This window comes from Scyliorhinus torazame, chromosome 12 (assembly GCF_047496885.1).
Source record: "Scyliorhinus torazame isolate Kashiwa2021f chromosome 12, sScyTor2.1, whole genome shotgun sequence".
Taxonomy (NCBI): domain Eukaryota; kingdom Metazoa; phylum Chordata; class Chondrichthyes; order Carcharhiniformes; family Scyliorhinidae; genus Scyliorhinus; species Scyliorhinus torazame.
The window spans coordinates 6,168,381-6,186,962 of record NC_092718.1 but is presented as its reverse complement, the minus strand read 5'-3'; the positions used below and the strand labels follow the sequence as shown (position 1 = coordinate 6,186,962).

At 59.3% G+C, this 18,582-nt stretch overlaps 1 protein-coding gene and 1 long non-coding RNA gene across 15 annotated transcripts in view; one reads left to right on the top strand and one right to left on the bottom strand.

The window, feature by feature from the left end:
* Positions 1-18,582, top strand: part of megf11 (multiple EGF-like-domains 11) — a 664,461-nt gene that overhangs the window by 477,883 nt on the left and 167,996 nt on the right. For all 13 annotated transcript variants that reach the window (XR_011933847.1, XR_011933846.1, XM_072470335.1 and 10 more), the window contains one exon: positions 9,570-9,690. Coding sequence is in view for 11 of the 13 variants with exons in the window: in XM_072470335.1 (XP_072326436.1) it covers positions 9,570-9,690 (121 nt within the window). In the remaining 2 variants the exon portion in view is untranslated. The remainder of the gene's footprint in view (positions 1-9,569; positions 9,691-18,582) is intronic.
* Positions 1-18,582, bottom strand: part of LOC140387362 (uncharacterized) — a 133,943-nt gene that overhangs the window by 9,893 nt on the left and 105,468 nt on the right. The window contains exon 1 of one of the 2 annotated variants that reach the window (XR_011933848.1): positions 9,598-9,656. The exons of the other annotated variant lie outside the window; for it this stretch is intronic. This is a non-coding gene — a long non-coding RNA (uncharacterized lncRNA). Of the gene's footprint in view, positions 1-9,597; positions 9,657-18,582 lie in introns of those variants that run through there. 2 annotated transcript variants of the gene reach the window in all.

The following is an 18,582-nucleotide window of genomic DNA, read 5'->3' as shown; positions in this document are numbered from 1 at the left end:
GGATAGTCGGGACCACCATGGCCTGGATAGTCAGGACCACAGTGACATGGCCTGGATAGTCGGGACCACAGTGACATGACCTGGATAGTCGGGACCACCATGGCCTGGATAGTCGGGACCACAGCGACATGGCCTGGATAGTCGGGACCACCAGTGCCTGGATAGTCAGGACCACAGTGACATGGCCTGGATAGTCGGGACCACCATGGCCTGGATAGTCGGGACCACCATGGCCTGGATAGTCGGGACCACAGTGACATGGCCTGGATAGTCGGGACCACCATGGCCTGGATAGTCGGGACCACCATGGCCTGGATAGTCGGGACCACAGTGACATGGCCTGGATAGTCGGGACCACCGTGACATGGCCTGGATAGTCAGGACCACAGTGACATGGCCTGGATAGTCGGGACCACAGCGACATGGCCTGGATAGTCGGGACCGCAGCGACATGGCCTGGATAGTCGGGACCACCATGGCCTGGATAGTCAGGACCACAGTGACACGGCCTGGATAGTCGGGACCACAGTGACATGGCCTGGATAGTCGGGACCACCATGGCCTGGATAGTCGGGACCACAATGACATGGCCTGGATAGTCGGGACCACCATGACCTGGATAGTCAGGACCACAGTGACATGGCCTGGATAGTCGGGACCACCATGGCCTGGATAGTCGGGACCACAGTGACATGGCCTGGATAGTCGGGACCACAGTGACATGGCCTGGATAGTCGGGACCACAGCGACATGGCCTGGATAGTCGGGACCACCGTGACATGGCCTGGATAGTCGGGACCACAGTGACATGGCCTGGATAGTCGGGACCACCATGGCCTGGATAGTCGGGACCACAGTGACATGGCCTGGATAATCGGGACCACCATGGCCTGGATAGTCGGGACCACAGTGACATGGCCTGGATAGTCGGGACCACCGTGACATGGCCTGGATAGTCAGGACCACAGTGACATGGCCTGGATAGTCGGGACCACAGCGACATGGCCTGGATAGTCGGGACCGCAGCGACATGGCCTGGATAGTCGGGACCACCATGGCCTGGATAGTCAGGACCACAGTGACATGGCCTGGATAGTCGGGACCACAGTGACATGGCCTGGATAGTCGGGACCACCATGGCCTGGATAGTCGGGACCACAATGACATGGCCTGGATAGTCGGGACCACCATGACCTGGATAGTCGGGACCACAGTGACATGGCCTGGATAGTCGGGACCACCATGGCCTGGATAGTCGGGACCACAATGACATGGCCTGGATAGTCGGGACCACCATGACCTGGATAGTCGGGACCACAGTGACATGGCCTGGATAGTCGGGACCACCATGGCCTGGATAGTCGGGACCACAGTGACATGGCCTGGATAGTCGGGACCACAGTGACATGGCCTGGATAGTCGGGACCACAGCGACATGGCCTGGATAGTCGGGACCACCGTGACATGGCCTGGATAGTCGGGACCACAGTGACATGGCCTGGATAGTCGGGACCACCATGGCCTGGATAGTCGGGACCACAGTGACATGGCCTGGATAATCGGGACCACCATGGCCTGGATAGTCGGGACCACAGTGACATGGCCTGGATAGTCGGGACCACCGTGACATGGCCTGGATAGTCAGGACCACAGTGACATGGCCTGGATAGTCGGGACCACAGCGACATGGCCTGGATAGTCGGGACCGCAGCGACATGGCCTGGATAGTCGGGACCACCATGGCCTGGATAGTCAGGACCACAGTGACATGGCCTGGATAGTCGGGACCACAGTGACATGGCCTGGATAGTCGGGACCACCATGGCCTGGATAGTCGGGACCACAATGACATGGCCTGGATAGTCGGGACCACCATGACCTGGATAGTCGGGACCACAGTGACATGGCCTGGATAGTCGGGACCACCATGGCCTGGATAGTCGGGACCACAGTGACATGGCCTGGATAGTCGGGACCACAGTGACATGGCCTGGATAGTCGGGACCACAGCGACATGGCCTGGATAGTCGGGACCACCGTGACATGGCCTGGATAGTCGGGACCACAGTGACATGGCCTGGATAGTCGGGACCACCATGGCCTGGATAGTCGGGACCACAGTGACATGGCCTGGATAATCGGGACCACCATGGCCTGGATAGTCGGGACCACCATGGCCTGGATAGTCGGGACCACAGCGACATGGCCTGGATAGTCGGGACCACAGCGACATGGCCTGGATAGTCGGGACCACAGCGACATGGCCTGGATAGTCGGGACCACAGTGACATGGCCTGGATAGTCGGGACCACCATGGCCTGGATAGTCGGGACCACAGTGACATGGCCTGGATAGTCGGGACCACCGTGACATGGCCTGGATAGTCGGGACCACAGTGACATGGCCTGGATAGTCGGGACCACCATGGCCTGGATAGTCGGGACCACAGTGACATGGCCTGGATAATTGGGACCACCATGGCCTGGATAGTCGGGACCACCATGGCCTGGATAGTCGGGACCACAGCGACATGGCCTGGATAGTCGGGACCACAGCGACATGGCCTGGATAGTCGCGACCACAGTGACATGGCCTGGATAGTCGGGACCACCGTGACATGGCCTGGATAGTCGGGACCACAGCGACATGGCCTGGATAGTCGGGACCACCATGGCCTGGATAGTCGGGACCACAGTGACATGGCCTGGATAGTCGGGACCACCGTGACATGGCCTGGATAGTCGGGACCACAGTGACATGGACTGGATAGTCGGGACCACCATGGCCTGGATGGTCGGGACCACAGTGACATGGCCTGGATAGTCGGGACCACCGTGGCCTGGATAGTCGGGACCACAGTGACATGGCCTGGATAATCGGGACCACCATGGCCTGGATAGTCGGGACCACCATGGCCTGGATAGTCGGGACCACAGCGACATGGCCTGGATAGTCGGGACCACAGCGACATGGCCTGGATAGTCGCGACCACAGTGACATGGCCTGGATAGTCGGGACCACCGTGACATGGCCTGGATAGTCGGGACCACAGTGACATGGCCTGGATAGTCGGGACCACAGCGACATGGCCTGGATAGTCGGGACCACAGTGACATGGCCTGGATAGTCGGGACCACAGTGACATGGCCTGGATAGTCGGGACCACCATGGCCTGGATAGTCGGGACCACCGTGACATGGCCTGGATAGTCGGGACCACAGCGACATGGCCTGGATAGTCGGGACCACCATGGCCTGGATAGTCGGGACCACAGTGACATGGCCTGGATAGTCGGGACCACAGTGACATGGCCTGGAGAGTCGGGACCACCGTGACATGGCCTGGAGAGTCGGGACCACAGCGACATGGCCTGGATAGTCGGGACCACCATGGCCTGGATAGTCGGGACCACCATGGCCTGGATAGTCGGGACCACAGTGACATGGCCTGGAGAGTCGGGACCACCGTGACATGGCCTGGAGAGTCGGGACCACAGCGACATGGCCTGGATAGTCGGGACCACCATGGCCTGGATAGTCGGGACCACAGTGACATGGCCTGGATAGTCGGGACCACAGTGACATGGCCTGGATAGTCGGGACCACAGTGACATGGCCTGGATAGTCGGGACCACAGTGACATGGCCTGGATAGTCGGGACCACAGTGACATGGACTGGATAGTCGCGACCACCATGGCCTGGATAGTCGGGACCACCATGGCCTGGATAGTCGGGACCACCATGGCCTGGATAGTCGGGACCACCATGGCCTGGATAGTCGGGACCACCATGGCCTGGATAGTCGGGACCACCGTGACATGGCCTGGATAGTCGGGACCACAGCGACATGGCCTGGATAGTCGGGACCACCATGGCCTGGATAGTCGGGACCACAGCGACATGGCCTGGATAGTCGGGACCACCATGGCCTGGAGAGTCGGGACCACAGTGACATGGCCTGGATAGTCGGGACCACCATGGCCTGGATAGTCGGGACCACCATGGCCTGGATAGTCGGGACCACAGCGACATGGCCTGGATAGTCGGGACCACCATGGCCTGGAGAGTCGGGACCACCATGGCCTGGATAGTCGGGACCACAGCGACATGGCCTGGATAGTCGGGACCACCATGGCCTGGATAGTCGGGACCACCATGGCCTGGATAGTCGGGACCACAGTGACATGGCCTGGATAGTCGGAACCACAGTGACATGGCCTGGATAGTCGCGATAGAGTTTTTTATTCATTCATGGGGTGTGGCTGCCCCTAGTATTCACTGTCCACACAATTTGCACTTGAGAGATGTGTGAACTTGCACTTGCTCACTGAGTGAAAAATATTTTTGTTTGGAAAGATTGTATTTCCACGAAAGCCCTGTCAGATTTATGACACTCAGGACACTTTGCATCAAAGAAACCCTAATGTTTGTATGATGTGGAGATGCCGGCGTTGGACTGGGGTGAGCACAGTACGAAGTCTTACAACACCAGGTTAAAGTCTAACAGGTTTGTTTCGATGTCACTAGCTTTCGGAGCGCTGCTCCTTCCTCAGGTGAATGAAGAGGTCTGTTCCAGACACACATATATAGACAGATTCAAAGATGCCAGACAATGCTTGGAATGCGACCATTAGCAGGTGATTAAATCTTTACAGATCCAGAGATGGGGTAACCCCAGGTTAACGAGGTGTGAATTGTGTCAAGCCAGGACAGTTGGTAGGATTTTGCAGGCCAGATGGTGGGTGGGGGGGTGAATGTAATGCGACATGAATCCCAGGTCCCGGTTGAGGCCGCACTCATGTGTGCAGAACTTGGCGAAAGGTTTCTGCTCGGCGATCCTACGTTGTCGCGCGTCCTGAAGGCCCCTTGGAGAACAGAGACTGAGTGGTGTTCTCACGTGTAATGGTGGTATCCATGTCGATGATCTGGCACGTCTTGCAGAGATTGCCATGGCAGGGTTGTGTGGTGTCGTGGTCACTCCTCTTCACAGCCTTCAACACGTCATCGATGACGATGAACATCTTGCCAAGGTCATCCCCACACCCCCACTACTTGCCTTCAAACAACCGCGCAACCTCAAACAAACCTTGTTTGCAGCAAACTACCCAGCCTTCAGAACAGTGACCACGACACCACACAACCCTGCCATGGCAATCTCTGCAAGACATGCCAGATCATCGACATGGACACCACCATTACACGTGACAACACCACCCACCAGGTACGCGGTACATACTCGTGCAACTCGGCCAACGTTGTCTACCTCATACGCTGCAGGAAAGGATGTCCCGAAGCGGGGTACATTGGCGAGACCATGCAGACGCTGCGACAACGAATGAACGGACATCGCGTAACAATCGCCAGGCAGCAATGTTCCCTTCCAGTCGGGGAACACTTCAGCAGTCGCGGGCATTCAGCCTCTGATCTCCGGGTAAGCGTTCTCCAAGGTGGCCTTCAGGACGCGCGACAATGCAGAATCGCCGAGCAGAAACTTATAGCCAAGTTCCGCACACATGAGTGCGGCCTCAACCGGGACCTGTGATTCATGTCGCATTACATTCATCCCCCACCATCTGGCCTGCAAAATCCTACCAACTGTCCTGGCTTGAGACAATTCACACCTCTTTAACCTGGGGTTACCCCTCTCTCTGGATCTGTAAAGATTTAATCACCTGCTAATGGTCGCATTCCAAGCATTGTCTGGCATCTTTGAATTTGTCTATATATATGTTTCTGGAACATACCTCTTCATTCACCTGAGGAAGGAGCTGCGCTCCGAAAGCTAGTGATTCGAAACAAACCTGTTGGGACTTTAACCTGGTGTTGTAAGACTTCTTACTAATGTTTGTAGACAGTGACCGCATCAAAGAGATGAATGTGCACTAAGTGCATTTTAATCACTCAAGGGTGTGATGTCACTGCACTTACCTCTCTTTGATGTGGTCAATGTTTACAAACATTGGGGTTTCACCACTTTGGCCACTGAAGCATGAAGGGATATGAATGGATCAAAGCTGCAGATGGTTTTTACAAGCTATCAATCACTAACCTCTGCTCTGAAGCCATGAATGGTTTACAGACAGTGAATCTGAGCCAGGCACAAACTGTTCACCTTTGAGGAATGGACACGTGGAGCTGAAAGGTCACCCTATTACAGCACTCCAGCCTCCTGACAGGGGTCCCTTTTCTGGGGGGGGGGGGGTGTCTGTGTGGGGAGTCTGTGGAGGTGGGTTCCTTTAGTCAAGGAGTCCCTTGGGGGTCTTCCTATCACAGGGGACCCTCGGGGAAGGTTCAGATCACTCCAGCACTTGGGGACTGGTTTAGCACAGGGCTAAATCGCTGGCTTTGAAAGCAGACCAAGGCAGGCCAGCAGCACGGTTCAATTCCCGTACCAGCCTACCCGAACAGGCGCCGGATTGTGGCGACTAGGGTATTTTCGCAGTAACTTCATTTGAAGCCTACTTGTGACAATAAGCGATTTTCATTTCATTTCATCAGGGAGTACCCAGACAGTCTGTGTGTTGAGGGCTGCTGTGCTGTGCGAAGGGGGGTTTGGGGTTGATTTGCGGTGCGGGGGGGGATGGGCTTGGATGGTCTCTAGCATCATGGCCTGGGCGTGGTGGAACTCACGGTGGGTCAAGGGGGCAAACGTTACCCCTTTGGAAGGCCAACCGTGAGGTCCCCCACGTCAGGTTCAATATTGCTGAGACCAGAAGTGAAACTCGTCACCTGATTCTCGGCTGCGGGAACCAGAGAATCACAAATGGGCGGAGCATAGGGCGCGGGCGCTACATAGACGCAAATGGTTCATTACAACCTATTTGCATTCATTTCCTTGCTCCCACGGGCGGGCGCCATGGAACTCGTTCACGCTGCCAGCGAGGGGTTGGAGCACGTCGTTCGGGTCAGTGCCCGGCGCCAAACCCAGGTTTGCCGCGATTCTCCGTCCGATCGGGGGGGGGGACATTTTGGGTGTCCCGAGGACAGAGAATTCCCCCCTCTGACTCTATACCAACCAGGAAACAGAAAAAAACAAATGCAAGACGAAAACGTGTCTCTTTTTCTGCAATACTCAAGTTCTGTGCGACTAAACAATTATTAATATTCAGATTTATCTGGTCTGATTGCTCCACCTGAGCGAGAAGAAGAAGGAATGATGACCCAGTGTACATATTGTAGTTTGGGTTTAACATCACTACTCGACCCATCCTGTACTGTGCAATGTATTCACTATCTGATTTCCTTATTTTAAAACTCCCTTCAATCTCAAAATTAATGTAAACGATTCTTGGTGCAATAAAATGATTAATTTCTCTGGGCGAAATTCTCCCCCAACGGCGCGATGTCCGCCGACTGGCGCCAAAAACGGCGCCAATCAGACGGGCATTGCGCCGGCCCAAAGGTGCGGAATGCTCCGCATCTTTGGCGGCCTAGCCCCAACATTGAGGGGCTAGGCCGTCGCCGGAGGGATTTCCGCCCCGCCAGCTGGCGGAAATGGCGTTTGTTGCCCCGCCAGCTGGCGCGGAAATGCGGCGCATGCGCGGGAGCATCAGCGGCCGCTGTCAGTTTCCTGGCGCATGCGCGGGAGCGTCAGCGGCCGCTGTCAGTTTCCCGCGCATGCGCAGTGGGGAGAGTCTCTTCCGCCTCCGCCATGGTGGAGGCCGTGGCGGAGGCGGAAGAGAAAGAGTGCCCCCACAGCACAGGCCCGCCCGCGGATCGGTGGGCCCCGATCGCGGGCCAGGCCACCGTGGGGGCACCCCCCCGGAGCCCGCCCACGTCTGGTCCCGCCGGTAAATACCAGGTTTGATTTACGCCGGCGGGACAGGCAATTTCTGGGCGGGACTTCGGCCCATCCGGGCCGGAGAATCCAGCGGGGGGTCCCGCCAACCGGCGCGGCCCGATTCCCGCCCCCGCCCAATCTCCGGTACCGGAGACTTCGGCGGGGGCGGGGGCGGGATTCACGGCGGCCAACGGCCATTCGCCGACCCGGCGGGGGGTCGGAGAATGACGCCCTCTATGTGAGCTGTACTGGGTATAAGTCAGAATATATCTTCACACACATTGCATCATCCAGCTCCCCCCTCTCCCCCTAACCCCACAATGTCACACAGACACAGACACACCCCTGCTCCTGGAGCTCCTACTGTCCCCCTCCCCCCAAACCCCCCAATGACACACAGATACACCCCTCTCCTGGAGCTCCTACTGTCACCCACCCCCAAACCCCCCAACATCACACAGACACACTCCTGCTCCTGGAGCTCCTACTGTCACCCACCCCCAAACCCCCCAACATCACACAGACACCCCCCTGTTCCTGGAGCACCTACTGTCCCCAAACCCCCAAACCCCCCAACATCACACAGTCACACCCCTGCTCCTGGAGCTCCTACTGTCCCCAAACCCTCAAACCCCCCAACATCACACAGACACGGACACAGCCCTGCTCCTGGAGCTGCCGTTTTTCATGCTGCGCCTGAATATTTGTTTAAACATCCTGTCTCGCTGATGGTTACAAGGACCTAGGGAAATGTACCGATTCCGACATACATACAATAGCTGAAATTAACAGAGACTCTGACCAGAAATTAATACAAATACTAAAGTGGATATAGGGCGCAATCTTCCCAAAAGGGAGCAAAGTCCCTGAGCGAGCGTGTTTAGTCGCAAATTTCCCAACCCCACTCGTGTTGTAGAAGGGGCCTGAACGGGGTATACGCGCGCACGGCTGCACATAGCCCCGTTTTGTACAGTGAGGAGCTCTGCTCGCCAGAACGCCACATTGCAGGGCTAGATCGGGCCACCATCTTTAAAGGGTTGGAAACCATTGATCTAGAGATTATTCATTACCTTTCAGTTTCTGCTTTTTAATTTAGCCACAAATTGTTCAAAGTCCCTAAGCAAAATCCCTCTAACCTAATCTAATCCTTGTCATTAGTGGTGGTACAGTGGTTAGCACTGTTGCATCACAGCACTAGGGACCCGGATTCGATTCTGGCCACGGGTGACTGTCTGTGTGAAGTTTGCACGTTCTCCCTGTGTCTGCGTGGGTTTCCTCCGGGTGCTCAGGTTTCCTCCCACAGTCCATAGATGTGCAGGTTAGGTGGATTGGCCATGATAAATTGCCCCTTAATGTCCAGGGTTGTGCAGGACATGGGGTTACGGAGATAGGGCAGGGTGGACGTGGGAGTGTAAATGGGTAGAGTGCTCACTCGAAGAGTCAGTGCAGACTCGATGGGCCAAATGGCCTCCTTCTGCACTGATTCTGTGATGTGAACCACGACATTGGATTCTCCCCTTACCACTGAAAGTTCCTCTCCAGCCCAGAGAGGTGTCCTGAACCCTGACACCAGGCAAGCAACACAGCCTCCTGGACTCTCTCCCCTGGCTGCAAAGGACTGTGTCTGTCCCCCTCATTCCACTGCCTCCCACTACCACTCCATCCCTGTTAACTTGCCCAGTTTGAATATCTTCCTGTATCACGGTGCCATGATCAGTTTGCTCAATCTCTGTATACTGAATAAGTTTCAGTCTAAGATTTAGTGATTTGTATTTCCTTTGTATTCCAGGGAGAGGATTGCTCCATTTTATGTCTACCTGGTAAATATGGAGCCAACTGTTCATCTACTTGTCGATGCAGACATGCGGGTCCTTGTTCTCCTATTGATGGTTCCTGTATTTGTAAAGAAGGTACAGACACCTACCCCATTATGACACGTAACTTGTTTTCTGACATCCCCTTTGTGTAGATTTTGTACTTAAAGAGGTTTGGAATGTTAACACTATGCCTGGATGGAACATTCTCCTTTACTCATTACTCCAGTCTGGTCAGCAGGACATCGATAACATGCATTTGTAGCATGTTATTAATATAGAAAATGTCCCAAATTGCTTGACAGAGGCTTGAAGAAAAGATAGGAATAGAATAGCGAACAGTCTTGGAGGGGCAGATTAGGAGGGGTTATCCATGTTCAAAAATAGCAAGAGAGACAAATCTGGTTTGGGAGCACCTCTAAACACCGCACCCACAATGGTTGAATGCTTTGTCGCAGATTGTAGGGTGAAGGGAGTGGGGGAGGGCTGGTGGGGGGTCCAGGGAGTGCCGGGGGGTTGCTGGAGGAGTGGCAATAGGGTAGGGTGAGATGACGTCACCCACAACCACTGCCATCTGGAAGGCCAAGAGCAGCAGATACCTGGGAACCCCACCACCTGGAGGTTCCCCTCCAAGTCACTCACCACCCTGACTGGGAAATATATCGCCGTTCATTCACTGTCCCTGGGGCAACATCCTGGAACGCCCTCCCTAACAGCACAGTGGGTGTGCCTACATCTCAAGGACTGCAGCGGATCAAGAAGGCAGCTCACCCCCACCTTCAGAAGGGCAACTAGGGATGGGCAATAAACCTGGCCTAACCAGCGACGCCCACATCCTGTAAATGAATTTTTAAAAAGAAATATAAAAAGCAGACAAATATTTTAACCTTAATACACTGGGGGACCAGGATCTAATTTAGTTTAAGGACAGGAATATTTGCGAAAGGCAGTTAGTTTGGGACAGATACAGCTGACCTCATTTTGGACTCATTGAAAGTTATGAAAGTTGGAAGGTGCGTGCGCAGTGAGAAGCTGGGGCGAAATTCTCCGTTATTGGCAAAAAACGGCGCAAATCCCACTTGCGTCATGTCATAAAAATGGGCCGATAGTCTCCGGCCCGAAATGGGCTAGCAGCGACGTGACGGGATCCGCGCTTGCGCAATGGTTCACGCCGTGCAGCGTCATACGCGCTGCACGGCGTGACGGCTCATAAGGCCGCGCAGCTCCCCCCCACCCGACCGGAACACCCGACCGCAACACCCGACTGGATGGCTGGCCGTCGCTCAGCCCCGAGGTTCGAGTCACGCGATGTGGAGGCGCTCCTGGACGCGGTGGAGCAGAGGAGGGACGCCCTGTATCCCGGGCACGGCCGCAGAGTTGCCCCACGCCACAGCCGGCGTCTGTGGAGGGAAGTGGCAGAGGCCGTCACCGCTGTGGCCCTAACACCACGGACAGGCACCCAGTGCCACAAGAAGGTGAACGACCTCGTCAGAGCAGGCAGGGTGAGCCTCCCCCATATCCCCCATATCCCCCCCTCCCCATATCCCCCCTCCCCATATCCCCCATATCCCCCCTCCCCCATATCCCTCCTCCCCCATATCCCCCATATCTCCCCCTCCCCCATATCCCCCCTCCCCCATATCCCCCCTCCCCCATATCCCCCCTCCCCCATATCCCCCCTCCCCATATCCCCCATATCCCCCCTCCCCATATCCCCCCCTCCCCCATATCCCCCCTCCCCCATACCCCCTCCCCCATATCCCCCCCTCCCCCATATCCCCCCTCCCCCATATCCCCCTCCCCCATATCCCCCCTCCCCCATATCCCCCTCCCCCATATCCCCCCTCCCCATATCCCCCCTCCCCCATATCCCCCATATCCCCCCTCCCCCATATCCCCCTCTCCCCCATATCCCCCCTCCCCCATACCCCCCCTCCCCCATATCCCCCATATCCCCCCTCCCACATATCCCCCCTCCCCCATATCCCCCCTCCCCATATCCCCCCTCCCCCGTATCCCCCCTCCCCCATATCCCCCCTCCCCCATATCCCCCCTCCCCCATACCCCCCTCCCCCATATCCCCCCTCCCCCATATCCCCCCTCCCCCATATCCCCCCTCCCCCATATCCCCCCTCCCCCATATCCCCCCTCCCCCATATCCCCCCTCCCCATACCCCCCCTCCCCCCTCCCCCATATCCCCCCTCCCCCATACCCCCCTCCCCCATATCCCCCCTCCCCATATCCCCCCTCCCCCATATCCCCCATATCCCCCCTCCCCCATATCCCCCCCTCCCCCATATCCCCCTCCCCCATACCCCCCTCCCCCATATACCCCCTCCCCCATATCCCCCCTCCCCCATATCCCCCTCCCCCATACCCCCTCCCCCATATACCCCCTCCCCCATATCCCCCCTCCCCCATATCCCCCCCTCCCCCATATCCCCCCTCCCCCATATAACCCATATCCCCCCTCCCCCATATCCCCCCTCCCCCATACCCCCCTCCCCCATATCCCCCCTCCCCCATACCCCCCCTCCCCCATATCCCCCATCCCCCATATCCCCCCCTCCCCCATATCTCCCCCTCCCCCATATCCCCCATATCCCCAAGTGAATCCAGCCCTAACCTTAACCTCTGCAATGCACGCGCAACCGATTGCGTGCATTCATATACCTGCCTAACACTGTTGCCTTTTACCCCTGCCACCACCCCCCCCCCCCACAGGAGAAACGCGCACACAACAATAGGGAGCATGTGAGGACTGGAGGAGGGCCCGCTGATGAGAGGCCACTGACCGTACACGAGGAAAGGGCCCTGGAACTGGCTGGCGGACCTGAGGACCGGGAGGTTGCTGATGCAGAGGTCGGGGCCCCACGAGCAAGTGAGCCACCAACAGCCCGTCCCCATATCCCCCCTCCCCTATATCCCCCTCCCCCGTATCACCTGATCACTGCCTGCGTGTCTAACCATGCATGCTTCATTGTGTATCGCAGGACCAAACGTCCAGGCACCCATCCCCGCAGATGCACACCGCCCGCAGGATGCCCCTCGGAGACCACGGGAGACGGAGAGACCCGCACCCTCCAGCATGCGACGCCCGCAGGATGCCCCTCGCACACCACGGGAGACGGAGAGACCCGGACCCTCCAGCATGCGACGCCCGCAGGATGCCCCTCGGAGACCACGGGAGACGGAGAGACCCGGACCCTCCAGCATGCGACGCCCGCAGGATGCCCCTCGCACACCACGGGAGACGGAGAGACCCGGACCCTCCAGCATGCGACGCCCGCAGGATGCCCCTCGGAGACCACGGGAGACGGAGAGACCCGGACCCTCCAGCATGCGACGCCCGCAGGATGCCCCTCGCACACCACGGGAGACGGAGAGACCCGGACCCTCCAGCATGCGACGCCCGCAGGATGCCCCTCGGAGACCACGGGAGACGGAGAGACCCGGACCCTCCAGCATGCGACGCCCGCAGGATGCCCCTCGCACACCACGGGAGACGGAGAGACCTGGAGCAACAGGGAGACGACACCCCCGTCACGTGCGGGAGCGACCACCCAGCGATGAGGGGGGCAGCCACAGGCCCCCGTCACATCCGAGCCAGGACACCACTACCCAGGAAACCACTACCCAGGACACCCCTACCCGGGACACCACTACCCAGGACACCCCTACCCGGGACAGCACTACCCGGGACAGCACTACCCGGGACAGCACTACCCGGGACAGCACTACACAGGACACCCCTACCCGGGAAGACGAAATACCGGACAGTGACTCAGAGTGGATGGGTGGAGACGAACCCCCACCCCAAAGTGCCATGGACTCAGAGTGGGACGAAGAGCACGACACAACGCCACTGCTGTCACCAACACCCTCCACCATCGCAGAAAAACTCACCACGGTTGGGCACTTTAGTGATGAGGCGTCTGGTACACTCACTGGTGCGCACAACACAGCCGTCCCGGTACAGCAGGTGGAGGTAGGAGCAGCAGAGGGACCGGGCGGTCGGAGGGCAGCCCAGGCCAAGCGAACATCTGCCGCCCAGATGGATCCCGGGTTCCTGCAGTTACCACACCCACACATAGATCCGATGCAACCACCGACACGGAGACGAGCGAATAGGGTGACGGGTGGCTTGCGGCGGCTGCGGTCGCAGGTGGAGGAGTCCACCCGCGTCCAGGAGCTGGGAGTGGTCCCGGTCATGCGTGCCACCCAGGCTGACACCGCACGGGTGGCGTCCGCGGTGGAGGCAATGGGTGCGACGGTGTCAGACATGGGGAACGGTTTGCGAGGCCTGGGGCCTTCCGTGCAGGCGGCGTCTGTGGCCCAGGAAATGGCTGCCCTCTCACAGGAGGCCATGAGCCAGTGCCAGCGCCAGATGGCAGAGGCGCTCAACGCCATAGCCCAGTCTCAGCAGGCCATGGCCCAGTCTCAGCAGGCCATAGCCCAGTCTCTGCAGGCCATGGCCCAGTCTCTGCAGGCCATGGCCCAGTCTCAGCAGGCCATCGCTGAGGGCATCGGCGCCAGTGGCCATGTGCGAGCTGGCGTCGCACTGTCGCAGACAGGGTTCGACAACCCCCTGGGCTCCATGGCTGCAAACCTGCAGACCCCTGTCGATACCAGCACGGGCCTCCAGGACTGGCAGCGCCAGATGTCGGGGGCGCGTCGGATGGCCAGTCCGTTCGCATCCCCCACCCATGTAGAGGCCTGGGGGCCATCGGGCACCCCGAGGGAGGAGGAGGTGGTGTGGTCCGTCCCGGCTCCCTCTGTAGGGGAGGTCCCGGTACACCGCGACACCTCGGACTCCCCCCCTTCCGTCCCAGGTGCATCGGGTGGGCAACGGGCAGGACAGGCTGGCAGCTCGCCATCCCAGTCGCCCGGGCCGCAGCCTGGCCCATCTAGGCCAGGACGCCCCAGGAAACGGCCGCCAAAGGGATCCAGTGTCAGAGGGCAGGAATCACAGGAGTCCACCTCCAGTTCTGCTGTACCGTGTGGGGAACCACGTAGACGTAGTCAAAGGGCCCGTAAGGCCAAACAATTAGACACTGAGTAAGTTGGCACGGGTGCAGGGCACAGATGAGTTTTAGGGGCTAGGGCACGTGCATGAACTCCTTTGGTTATTAAAGTCAATGTTACACCTACCGAAGCTGCCTTTGTGCCCTGTCCAAAGTGTACGGGTGTGTCATGTACGTTGAGCGCAAGTGTGTGTGTGACGGGTGGTCTTACCTCAGCCCCAGGTGAGTCTGCCCCCTTCCCCCTGGGCCGCCATCAACATCCCCCGGGCAGAGGACGGGACCGTGCGCTGCAGTGTCACAGCCGCATGCAGGGATGGTCCGGGTGGATGGTGGTACTGTGGCCATGGGTCAGACATAGTCCAACGATGTAGAGCCAGGAGCTCATCGGAGGCGGGTTGTCATCATCCTCCATGGCCTGCGATAGACACGCGTCCACCCGCAACTGGGTGAGCCCGGCCCGTTGTGCCGCCGGTGGATCGGCAATTGGGGGGGGGGTGGTGTGCATGCGGGTGGGGTGTGTGGGGTTGGGGAGGGGGGTGAGGGTGCTGGGTGGGTGGATGGGTGGGGGGTGTGGGTGGTCGGCTGTTGTCATGGTGTGCGGTCTGTGGCCATACTACCCGATTCCCACACCCATCTAGTCAGTGAAGCGGGCGTCTATCAGTCTGTCCCGTGCCCGCTGGGCCAGCCGGTAACGGTGGACAGCCACCCGCCTGTGTCTACCCCGTCTGCCCTGACCATTGCCCCCATCCCCCTCATCTGGGAGGACTGCGCCTCTTCCTGCTGCTCCTCCACTCCGCCCTCCTCTGCCTGCGGCACATCGCCCCTCTGCTGGGCTATGTTGTGCAGGACGCAGCACACCACAATGATGCGGCCGACCCTATCTGACCGATACTGGAGGGCGCCCCCAGAGAGGTCCAGGCACCTGAAACGCATCTTCAGCACGCCAAAGCACCTCTCGATCACTCCCCTTGTCGCTACATGGGCATCATTGTAGCGGTTCTCCGCCTCATTGCGTGGCCTCCGTATAGGCGTCATCAGCCACGATCGCAATGGGTAGCCCCTGTCGCCCAGCAACCAGCCCCTCAGCGGGGGATGGCGTCCCTCGTACATGCCGGGGATGGATGACCGCGACAACACGAATGAGTCGTGTACACTGCCTGGGTGACGGGCGCAGACGTGCAGGATCATCATGCGGTGGTCGCAGACCACCTGTACGTTCATTGAATAGGTCCCCTTCCTATTAGTGAACACGGCCCTGTTATCTGCAGGTGGCCGCACGGCGACGTGCATCCCATCGATCGCGCCCTGGACCATGGGGAACCCGGCAACGGCAGAGAAGCCCACGTCCCGGGCATCTTGGCTGGCCCGGTCCACGGGGAAGCGGATGTAGCGGTGCGCCATGGCATAAAGGGCATCTGTCACTGCCCGGATGCACCGATGCACCGATGTCTGCGATATGCCGGACAGGTCCCCACTCGGTGCCTGGAATGACCCCGTTGCATAAAAGTTCAGGGCCACCGTAACCTTGACGGACACGGGGAGAGGGTGTCCCCCGCCAGTGCCATGCGGTGACAGGTGTACCAGCAGATGGCAGATGTGTGCCACGGTTTCCCGGCTCATCCGGAGTCTCCTCCTGCATTCCCGGTCCGTGAGGTCCTGGTATGACTGCCGGGGCCGGTACACAAGGGGCGCCCTCGGGTGCCTCCGTTGCCGTGGGGCCTGTCGGTCAGGTGTCCCTCCAGCCTGGGCAGCTGCCGCCTGCCCCTCTGCGGCAGCCTGCGCCGCCTCTCTGGCACGCTCCTCCTCCTCCTCCTCCTCCTCATCCAGGGCAACATAGACATGAGCGGCTGCCACCATGGCGGCCAACATCGCTGGATGGTCTGAAAACATGACGGCCTGGTGGGGGGGAGGGGAACGACGACATGTCATCATTGCCCATATCCCCTCCTCCCCCCAGCCAGGTGGCATGGACCGCATGGGTCCAACTGTTGGAGGCTGGCACCTGGCCAGGTGGACCAACTCATTTGCCCTCCCATCACCCACCACGGCACGGACCCCCTCCCCAACCTCCACCCCAGCACGGACCCCCCCCAACCCCCAAACTCCACCCCGGCACGGACCCCCCCCCCCAACCTCCACCCCGGCACGGACCCCCTCCCCAACCTCCACCCCAGCACGGACCCCCCCCAACCCCCAACCTTCACCCCGGCATGGACCTCCTCCCCAACCTCCACCCCAGCACGGACCCCCCCCCCCAACCTCCACCCCGGCACGGACCCCCCCCCAACCTCCACCCCGGCACGGACCCCCTCCCCAACCTCCACCCCAGCACGGACCCCCCCAACCCCCAACCTCCACCCCAGCACGGACCCCCCCCCAACCTCCACCCCAGCACGGACCCCCCCCCCAACCTCCAGCCCGGCACGGACCCCCTCCCCAACCTCCACCCCAGCACGGACCCCCCCCCCAACCTCCACCCCAGCACGGACCCCCCCCCCCACCTCCACCCCGGCACGGACCCCCTCCCCAACCTCCACCCCAGCACGGACCCCCCCCAACCCCCAACCTCCACCCCAGCACGGACCCCCCCCAACCCCCAACCTCCACCCCAGCACGGACCCCACCCCCCAACCTCCACCCCAGCACGGACCCCCCCCAACCTCCACCCCGGCACGGACCCCCCCCAACCTCCACCCCGGCACGGACCCCCTCCCCAACCTCCACCCCAGCACGGACCCCCCCCAACCCCCAACCTCCACCCCGGCACGGACCCCCTCCCGGCACTCCCCCGGAGCCCAGCCTACTCTAACCACCCCCCCCCCCCCCCCCCCCCCCCGCCGCACACGCACACAAGCCGAGACACACCTCTCCTCACGCAATCAGTCTGCGGCCACGCCATTTCCTGCCCAGAGCCAACCCCCCAGGCCGTCACTCACCTCCTCGCTGGTCGGCGTGAGCCTGGAGCACCGGGTCACGCTGATGAAAAGGAGGTTTGATTCACGTCGACGTGAACGGTCGTCACGTCGACGGGACTTCGGCCCATCCGGAAGGGAGAATATCGGCAGGCCGAAAATCGGCTGCCTTGCGCAGACCCGTGACATTCTCCGCGGCAGCGGCGCCATTAACGCCCCGCCGACTTTTCTCCCTTCGGAGACTTCGGCGGGGGCGGGATTCACGGCGGCCAACGGCCATTCTTCGACCCGGCGGGGGGTCGGAGAATGACGCCCCATATTCCAGAACAGATTCAATTGTTCTCGATCCATGCTTTCTGGCTAACCAACCAGCTTAGTGTCTGTGTAAAGTTTTCTGCTGACCCCAAAACACCCCACAGACCTTCCGGGTGAGTGGCCCTGGCCTGGATCCTTTGCACAAGGTTTCATCTGGCACCCCACCAATGATGTGTCCACCAATAGAGTATGAGGCCGCAGTCCAGGCAGGCCTGATTAAAATGGGAGTGCTGGGCATGTGCACGCTCCAGGTGTGAAATTATTGACACTACCTGAGAAAAGATCAGGAAAGCGAGAGGCTGCAGAGGGGAGTCGTACCTAACAGGCCCTCGGCTACGTTTCCTCGGAACTGTTACTGAAAAAAACTATTTTCCAGTCAAATCGAAGGGGGATATCTACCCTGTTGACTCGATATGAGAAAAGCATGGAAAATAGGTCAAAGGATTGAACCCGGTCAGGGGGTGGGAGGGGGTGGGGGGGGGGGGGGGGGGCTGTGCGCAATGTTGGTGGAAGTAGAAATAAAGCCAATTTGATGGTTAGCTTATATAGCTCTTAAGTTTTCAAATTCAGAGATCTGTGAAATTTTCACCATCCTTGATAGTCTCTGCTATTTCCCGATTGTAGTTTAGTCGGGCAGCATGGCCGGCGCAGGCTGGGAGGGCCGAAGGGCCTGTTCCTGTGCTGTACTTTTCTTTGTTCTCTTAATTGTCCTAAATCCTTAGTTTCTCCTGAGTTA